The sequence below is a fragment of the Mus caroli genome, chromosome 5 (genome assembly GCF_900094665.2).
Source record: "Mus caroli chromosome 5, CAROLI_EIJ_v1.1, whole genome shotgun sequence".
NCBI classification, from domain to species: Eukaryota; Metazoa; Chordata; class Mammalia; order Rodentia; family Muridae; genus Mus; species Mus caroli.
In genome coordinates, this window is record NC_034574.1 from 99,785,676 (window position 1) to 99,795,133 (window position 9,458).

At 37.5% G+C, this 9,458-nt stretch overlaps 1 protein-coding gene across 1 annotated transcript in view; it reads right to left on the minus strand.

Moving 5' to 3' along the window:
• Positions 1 to 9,458, minus strand: part of Hfm1 (helicase for meiosis 1) — an 88,673-nt gene that overhangs the window by 46,310 nt on the left and 32,905 nt on the right. Inside the window, 3 exon segments of the mRNA XM_021163373.2 lie at positions 2,591 to 2,671; positions 6,019 to 6,066; positions 8,755 to 8,976. Of these exon segments, the coding sequence (XP_021019032.1) occupies positions 2,591 to 2,671; positions 6,019 to 6,066; positions 8,755 to 8,976 (351 nt within the window).

The following is a 9,458-nucleotide window of genomic DNA, read 5'->3' on the forward strand; positions in this document are numbered from 1 at the left end:
CCTAGTCGGCCATCAATGGGAGGAGATGCCCTTGGTCTTGCGAAGATCATATGCCCCAGTACAGGGGAATGCCAGGGCCAGGAAGCAGGTGGGTGGGTTGAGGAGGAGGGCGGGGGGGGGAGGGTATAGGGGGCTTTGGGAATAGCATTTGAAATGTAAATGAAGAAGATGTCTAATAAAAAATGCCTTAAAAAAAGCAGAGTTTGCAGGGCAGAGATAATAGAAACTGTAAGAAGGCATCTTTTAGACTCCTTACTGTAAGAAACATTACAGCCAATGGCTCCATTTGCACTTACTCTGAATCAATCCATCACCATGAAATCAACACAAAATCCCACTTTCATAAGACCCTCCTAGGCAGTAAAATGACAGTAAGCTAATGTAGGCACACCAGGTAAGAGCCTGCCCCACAGACAACCCCATCTCCGACTTACTTCCCCATCACTTTTGTCAAATGCACCTAGGCTTACAATGGATGCTCAGATTTGCCCTCCTTATTCTTTCCCCTCCCTTCGTTCCTTTCCTCCTTCCTTCCTTTTTTCCTTCCTTCCTCCCTTCCTTCTTTCCTCCCTTCATTCCTTCCTTCCTAAATGATCTACATGCCAATTTAATGACTGCCAAGCTTCTTACAGATACCAGCTGTTTTAAAATGATTAATCTTTCTTAAAATAGGAAAAATATTAATAAGATAATAGATAAAACTAGCCAAATATTTGAGTATTGTGACCACAAATTAAAAAACAAAAACTATATGAAGCAGAAGTATTAAAGAGTATATAAATAGAATTTATATACACAATAATAAACTATTGAAGATAAAATATGGGCTGGAGAGATGGCTCAGTGGTTAAGAGCACCGACTGCTCTTCTGAAGGTCCTGATTTCAAATCCCAGCAACCACATGGTGGCTAACAACATCCATAATGAGATCTGACACCTTCTTCTTGGATGTCTGAAGACAGCTACAGTGTACTTACATATAATAAATAAATAAATCTTTAAAAAAAGAAGATAAAATATTAGTAACATGAAAGAGCAAGAAAATCATAAAACAATTTAACTGAGATGTGATGGCACACACTTTTAACTCCAGCACGCTGAAGGCTAAGGCAGGATGGTTGTCTGTAGTGTGAGGCCAGCAATGGGTACAAAGTGAGACTGTCTCAAAGCCAAACAGAAAGATTTTTTTTTAAACCCAAAGAATTGCAGATAACATTTAGGAACTGCTACCTGCATTAATGGCAGTCTAAATAATTATAAAATAGCATTCTGCTGAAGTCAACCAATATAGTTAACAGAAATATGGCTATCATTTATAAATCCTCAAATCCTCAAAGAGCTGGGTGATGGAGGCACAAGCCTTTGACCCCAGCACTTGGGAGGCAGAGGTAGGCAGATCTCCATCAGTTCAAGGCCAGAATGATCTACAGAGTGAGTTCACTAAACAGAGAAATCCTGTTGTGAAAAGAACTAGATAGATAGACAGACAGACACACAGACCAACCCTCAAAGAACTAACAGGATATTTTAGCTGGACAGAGCTGAGATCCAAAGGCTGCCTTTGGCTCCTGTGACCCTATGAAACTGTTCTATCATCTAGCTTACCAAAAGGGAGAGAAATAGAAGGAAAACGTTCCTTAGAATCTTTTGGACAAAGTAACTTCAGAAGCCACGAAAGTCATACATATGACTGCTAAAAAGACACTAAAGTGTGACTCTTGAGAAACACATGCCCACACATGCAGGTCATCCCTCCCTAAGGGAGAAGGAAGGAATCCCCTCCCTTAATGCCCACGCCTAAGCTCATATAAACTTTCTTACCTACCCTCCCTCCATCCTGACTCATCCTGATACTCTCTTCTTTAGTAAAAGTCAACAATACTGTTTTCACCTGAGCAGTACACAGCCTTGTTTCCTTTTTAGTCTGAGAGAACATGAGCTACTACACCTGGCAGCACACAACCTTGTTTCCTTTCAGCTCTGCTGCTGCTAACATACAAGATGCAATTCTTTTTGTTTTGTTTTGTTTTGTTTTGTTTTGTTTTGTTTTTTTGAGACAGCATTTCTCTGTATAGCCCTGGCTGTCCTGGAACTCATTTTGTAGACCAGGCTGGCCTCAAACTCAGAAATCCATCTGCCTCTGTCCCCAAGTGCTGGTATTAAAGGCCTGTGCCACCACTGCCCGGCCACAAGATGCAATTGTTAATGATTTTATATATGTTTATAGCTGCATCTGTAAAACTAAACTGCATTTCACAAAAAATGAAACTGGAAACAGAGATCTGAAGTCTGAAGCCTATAGTAAGAAGAAAGGTCAAGGAGACTCCCATTTAAAAGCAGAACCAACACAGCAGTGTCCAGAAGAGAAAATCAGGCAGCATCCATCGGTGCTGAGAAAGAAAGCATGTCACTCGATCATTTACTAGATGTGTTTAATAGACAAGGAAATGATGCCTTATAGCTATAAATGATGATATACTATTGGAAACAAGGTCATAATTTTGTTTTACCATTGGTTAAATTTTAGTAAAACAAAATTTTAGTCTTAGTAAACAAGCGTTAAACTCAGTGACACCATAAGGAAAAATACCTGTTGGTTTGAAATTAACATCTTCATCCATCTTTATCAGGTCTAGTGATGATAAATCTTTCAGATTCTTCAAACATAATTCTGTTCAATTATAGAAAACAGATTTTAAGTTTAGTAAAATAAGAAATAAATGAAAATTAAAATTACTATTAAATATATTGAAGATGTCTGCTATAGCATTATTGTTCTGGAAGAACTGGAGTCTTTTAAATAGCAAAAAAAAAAAAAAAAAACCCTCGGGAAACAACATTCAATTAATGTGTTAAATACCATTCAGCACTTGGAACATCTGAAATTATATATATATGTGTGTGTGTGTATAAATAATAATAAATAATAAAACATAATAAAATAATAAATAATAAAACATGCAAAAATTACACATACACATTGGGAGACTAAAGAATTGAGGCTGAAGTACTTGTTCCAAGTCTAAGGAACTGTTTTGTTATCTACTCTCCACTATGCCATTGTTTTTCTTATAAACTTTTATCAAACATAAAATAGCACAAAATGATACTGGCTGACACCAGAATTCACAGGGCTACTCCTGATGGCTCCAAATCAAGGAAATGCACAGACATGTAGATAGGATCCAGAAAAGTGAGAGAACTTATTCAGTAAAGATACACCCCCAAGGAGGTGAAAAAGTATAACAGCTCCTCTGCCTGGCTTTACAGGGGGCTGGGGCCCTCATGTGCATAGTGGAGCCCAGGCCCTCTCCCTCATGTGCATAGTGGAGCCCAGGGCCCTCTCCCTCATGTGCATAGTGGAGCCCAGGGCCCTCTCCCTCATGTGCATAGTGGAGCCCAGGCCCTCTCCCTCATGTGCATAGTGGAACCCAAGGCATGCTGTATCTGTTGCATGTAGTTCCACATACAACTTCACATGTGCCATTAACATCTTAACTCTCCACCCAAAGTTGTGTCTTTTAGCATCATATTGAGCCATTTGCTGCTCTCTATACTTCTGTGTGGTTTGAGGGGACTGCAGATGCCCTCAGCAGAAGGGGTCACTACTGCTTCCTCTTTGCCACACTAATTTCTCAATGAGGTTTATACAAGGTCCATGGACCTCACTCACTGCCCATTCTCTTGTTTCCAAAGTATATAATCAAAGAGTTTTATGAATTTGTTCTCAAACTTGTCAGTCTTACCCCTCATCCTGTTTGCCACTTTATTGAAATAATCACTTAATTTTTTCTAGCTGATGCTTTTTAGTTTTTTATTTCTATCTCTCTGAAGAGGCTGCCATGTGTGTCTTCAGAAACCTCTGAAGAGGAAGCAATACAAATCCATGCGAGTAACTGACAGAAACTAGTGAACACCTTCCAATCATACCCTACTGCTTACTGTCCCCAGTGCCCCGTGCAGCAGCCAGAAGGGAGACAGTTTAGAGCAGAGTGAGCAGTACACCCTGCCCGGTCCTACAGAGGAGCCAATCATAAAGGCCCTTACAGTCCTTATAAGGAGCAGTGTCATGCAGTCAGCTTGGCACAGCTTAACACATTTGATAACTATGGCTCTTAAATGTTTTCTAATTACCTTAGTTATCCTCGCTCAAGCTAAAATTAGCTTATTATCACTAATCAGTCACTCGATCAGGGAAGATTTTTGCTATCCTATATACTGAACATCACATTTATAGTGGACAGTACACATTTCTTCATATATGTAGAACTTATATTTTAATGAAAAACCAAATCCACAAATAATACATTTTGGGTGTTGTAAACAACTAAAAAAAATAAAGCTGAGAAAGATTTTTTAAAAACTAATAGTTTTTTAAACACTTAACTAAGGTTTGTACACATTTCTGATTTAGCCATATAAATATATAATTTCTATATGAAGTATAGATATCCCTAATTTTCACAATAAAGGCATTTTTCCAAGGTCAAAAAATAGTAATAACTACAACATGAAAGTAATTTTATCTTTAAGTGAAAACAGATATAAATAAAACAGCAAGGAAGAGCTCTCTGACAGGTGGGTATTTGAACAGAGACTTAGATGAAATAAATGTGCAAGCCATGTACAATACTTGAGAATGTTCCAAGAGCAAGGAACAGATGATGACAAGACCCTGAGTGACAATGAGCACACTGTAACTACCTAGTGACAATGAGCACACTGTAGCTAACATAGTGACAATGAGAGCCCTGTAACTAACTAGTGACAATGGGCATACTGTAACTAACATACAAGGATCAATTTAGAGATAAGAAATAAAATGGAGAAAGGGACAAGAAATAAAGTCAGAGACAGAGGCAGGAGCTATGTGCTGTACCTTGTAGGCACTGTGAAACTTTGCATTTTATTCTCGTGGTTACTGTAACACTCTTAGAGGCTACTGAGCAAGAAGCAAAATCAGATTTGGAGTAGCAAGCTCTGTGCTGCTGTCTTTCCTCCAAGGGAGATGTCAGGGCTCAGAACGCAGTAGCCCTTGGACCTGAGGGAGCTGAGAGGCTCCAGATGGCTAACCTGGCCTTCAGCCTCTGCCCTTACTAGTTACTTTATCTCTGTATTTTTATTTGCCACATATAACTATTCAGAGAACAAATTAAAATTAATGTTACTGTATCCAAAACTCTTTATTTTTGCTGAAAGTCTCAACACAATGAAGACACAGCAATATTGAATTCTAATAAGTGCTTTTTGAATTTTTATAGTTTAAAAATACTTAGTGAAGGATTAAAGTTGAAGTTTGAAAGGGAAATATTGCACAGATTTTTATTTTATTTTATTTTATTTTATTTTTGGTTTTTCAAGACAAGGTTTCTCTGTGTAGCCCTGGCTGTCCTGGAACTCACTCTGTAGACCAGCCTGGCCTCAGAAATCTGCCTGCCTCTGCCTCCCAAGTGCTGGGATTAAAGACGTGTGCCACCATGCCCGGCTTATTGCACAGATTTGAATGAGAACCCACAATAAATCCAAAATTATATTTTCAATTAAAATTAACCTAAAAAAGGAAAAAAAAGTGTTTAATCTAGCTCGGCAGGGGTGGCGCATGCCTTTAATCCCAGCACTTGAGAGGCAGAGGCAGGCGGATTTCTGAGTTCGAGACCAGCCTGGTCTGCAAAGTGAGTTCCAGGACAGCCAGAGCTATACAGAGAAACCCTGTCTCGAAAACAAACAAACAAACAAAAAAGTATTTAATCTATGGGCAGTGTTTTCAGAGATCAAGGTCATTTAAAAAACAATCAAAATAAAGCCAAGTTAATATTTTATACAAAAGCAGATATTCTGACAGAATTAATCAATACAGAAAAACTATACATGCCAAATTTTGTACGTAAAAAATAGTTTTCCAGACAAGTTTACTTTTTAAAATAATTTACAAAAGTATATTATTATTTCTTTAGTAACAGATATTTTTCATCAAAATGTATACAATATATATAGATATTAGAAGGAAATATATCTAACCTTGTAATTTTGCTTCAATCCCATCTTTGTTCAATCCAGATGGAAAACCTGTGTAAGTGATTAAACATTTATTTAAAAAATGAGAGTGTATTTAATTTTTCTTTACAATTTAAACTTCACATAAAATTCGTATCTATATTTCATATAGATTAATAGCAGTTTAATGAGCTCAAAAAGGCTTAACTATTCATAGATCACAACCACTATCTTGAAATCTTTTCAACTGGCTATATTTTGTTTTCTTAATCTGTATTAAGTAATCTGAAACTATTGAGCAAGAACCATGTAGAATCCATTTAAAGATCTATTTTATTATATTTAGTTATGTCTGCATGTCTGTGTAGAACTAAGTGCACTTGAGGCAGGTGTATATAGTCAAAATTTGGAAATGATCTATATGCCTATCCACAAAATAGTTGGCTGAAATGTGGTGTATTGATACAACTGGGTCTATAATTTTATAACAAAAGGAATTTAAAGCAATCCCGTGAACACTATGAATTAAAAGAAACTGAAGAAGAAAAGGAAATACTTCCGTTTACATGAAATTCAGGAAATATAATATAACATGAGCATACTTATGGAAAACCTTCTACATACTGGATGTGGGTATCTGTGTCTATGTGTATATATTTAATTTAACTTTTATACCTAAGATTGCTGTCACTTACTGTGGTAATACAATATAAAAAATTCACTACAAAATAAATTACTCACAAGGAGAAAGAAGTGCAAATTGCAGCAAAGATGAATTTTGCACAAAGTTGATAAAAAGATACAAGTATATACCCTGTAGGGAATATGTGAATATAGTACTCCCAAGAACTGCTGACAACCATGTAAGCCACTAAGGACAATAATTTAGCAATAGGCACTACATTTTAAAATGATGTGCCCTCTGACTGGAGACTTCATATCAACTGGAGCTGTTTAGACATGTCAGGTGGGGCTGGTTAAGAGAGGGTCTGAGGTAGGTTCCCAGCACCCAGGTCAGCAGCTCACACCTGCCTGTCACTCTAGCTCTAAGGGAGGTGGAGACAGGAGGATGACTAGGTGAGAAAGCTGGAGGTGCAGGTTCAGTTAGAAACCATCCCTCAAAGGGGTACAGCAATGACAGAGGAGGACATGTGCTGCTTTCTTCTAGACCCCACTCACCACTACCTAGGTATACATGTATACTCACACAGACATATATACACAAATAAACAAGTAAAATAAATCCTTAGGTATTTATTTTAAAAATAGAATATGTTATGGCTCAGTTTTACCACTCCTCAGTAAATAACCAAGGGACGCTTAGTCAGCATATTCCACAGGGATGCATGCCCAGCCTTAGACATTGCTGCATTCCTCACAATAGAAAGAAACTGAATCAGTCTAAATGTTTGCCAACAGATGAACGGATAAAAAAAATGGACATATGTATACAATGGATTTTTTTCTAGCCATGAAGAAAAATGAAATCATGAGATATTCAGGAAAATAAATGGTAATGAAGATCATTATGTTAAGAGAAATAAGCCAGACTCGTGTGTGTAATCCAGTGTGTGTGTGGGTGTGTGTGATGTGCAAGAAGACTCTGAGAAAAGGAGACCTTAAGGATGATGGAGAGGGTAATGGATCAAGTGACATAATGCAGAAGGGAGCATGTTTGTGGGGATCTGAAGGTCCAGTCATAGGAGGCTGTAGAGGGAGGGAAAGCAGTAGGAGGACATGAACATAAGAAAGCACAACGACAGACACGATGAAAATGTCACAGTAAAGCCAATCACTTCATACACTAGCCTAAAACTTAAACAGAAACCCTCCAAAATATACTAGGGAGAAACTACAAAGAAAGGTGCAGAACAATCGTGGCATAAGGCTCTGAAGCTGGGAGGCTAGGGCAGGAGATTTCTGTGATTCATGGTTTGCCAAGGCCACAAAGCAACTGACTCAGTTCCTCTCCCCTGCAGGTGGCTAGGACTAACTTGTTTTAAAGTTAGTTAAACGAGGAAATGCAGCTTTTATTTAGCCAGCCTGTCTTTTATTACTCTTCCTGCAGGAAGAGAGATGCAGGAAAACTCCACGTTGGAAACAGTAAGCCTCAGCCAAGGGTTCTGTGCCAGCCTTCTGGGCGAGTCTGCAAGCCCTGCCAGGCCTTCAGGCCACTGCAGCTTGGCTGACGTGCTGCCAGCACCTCAAGAGAGACTCTGACCCAGACCTGCTAGCTGAGACGCTTGGGTTCAGAAACCCAATGAGATAATGAGATAATGAATGTCCGTTGTTCCAAGATATTGTGTTTTAAGCAATTTGTTAGAAAACTAATATAATGGGATATTGTTTGCATAAAATGGAAAATTACACCTTATTTGCTTTTATTTTATGATTTGCTTTGTGTTCTTACAAATTGGAAAATGAACAGCTACAAATTTAGAATGAGAGGGAAGCTGAATGATAAGTATGAGAAAGATTCAAAACTTTAAAGCTTTAACTTATGTTAATTTAGTTTATGTACTTAATTTTTTTTCTTCCACTGAGTCTATTTTTAACAGTGTTGATTTTAAAGCTTAATTAAGGACTAGGAGTAGAACAGTGTGTTCTCATTTTGCCTACTCTTACCTCTGAATATATTGCTGACTGCTACTATTTTTTTCTGTTGGTTATTAGTTTCTGTAATCTAATCTTTAACAGTATAAATAAAAACCCTGGTGGTTTGAAAAACAATCACTATATTTCCAGGTCAAAGTAACAAACCATAGTGAGATGGGTTTTTCAGAGCTCTGATATACAGCATTGTTGATCGGATCCAGTCCAGAGCAATGCTCACGTCTGTGATGGTGTGCAGCACTATTTCTGCATTTAAATGTTCAATAAGATGTCTGTGCAAACTAATGGGGGAAAAACTCTGCATGATTAATGTGAATTTCAAGAACATAAATTTTACTTTTTAAGCTCTAATAATATACATATTAGTTGCTACTTTAATAATGAAATAAATTGCAAAAATATAAGAAAATCTTTGAAAGGCAGCTGAAGATCTTAAAGAACTGAGGTTTCTCCTTATTTCACAGTTCTCGACACGTTTTTGCAAAGGTCACTGTGGTGACATTAGCGCGGATTCTATCCGACTTTACCAAAGATAAGTACTTATGGCACACTGAATACCATCCCAGATATTATTCTCTCTCATTATAAAATAAAGCTTAAGGTATGACAATATTTCTCTTATTAAAAGTTAGTAATTACAAATTTAATTCTTGTAAGTTATAATATAGTAATAATTAACAAGACCTTATTACCTTTTTAGGATTTTTAGAACAAAGATATGTACCATTGTGTGCTAAAAATCACCACTAGATCCATGGAAAGAGTTACAGAGATAAAGTTTGGAGCTGTGAAGAAAGGATGGACCATCTAAAGACTGCCATATCCAGGGATCCATCCCATAATCAGCTTCC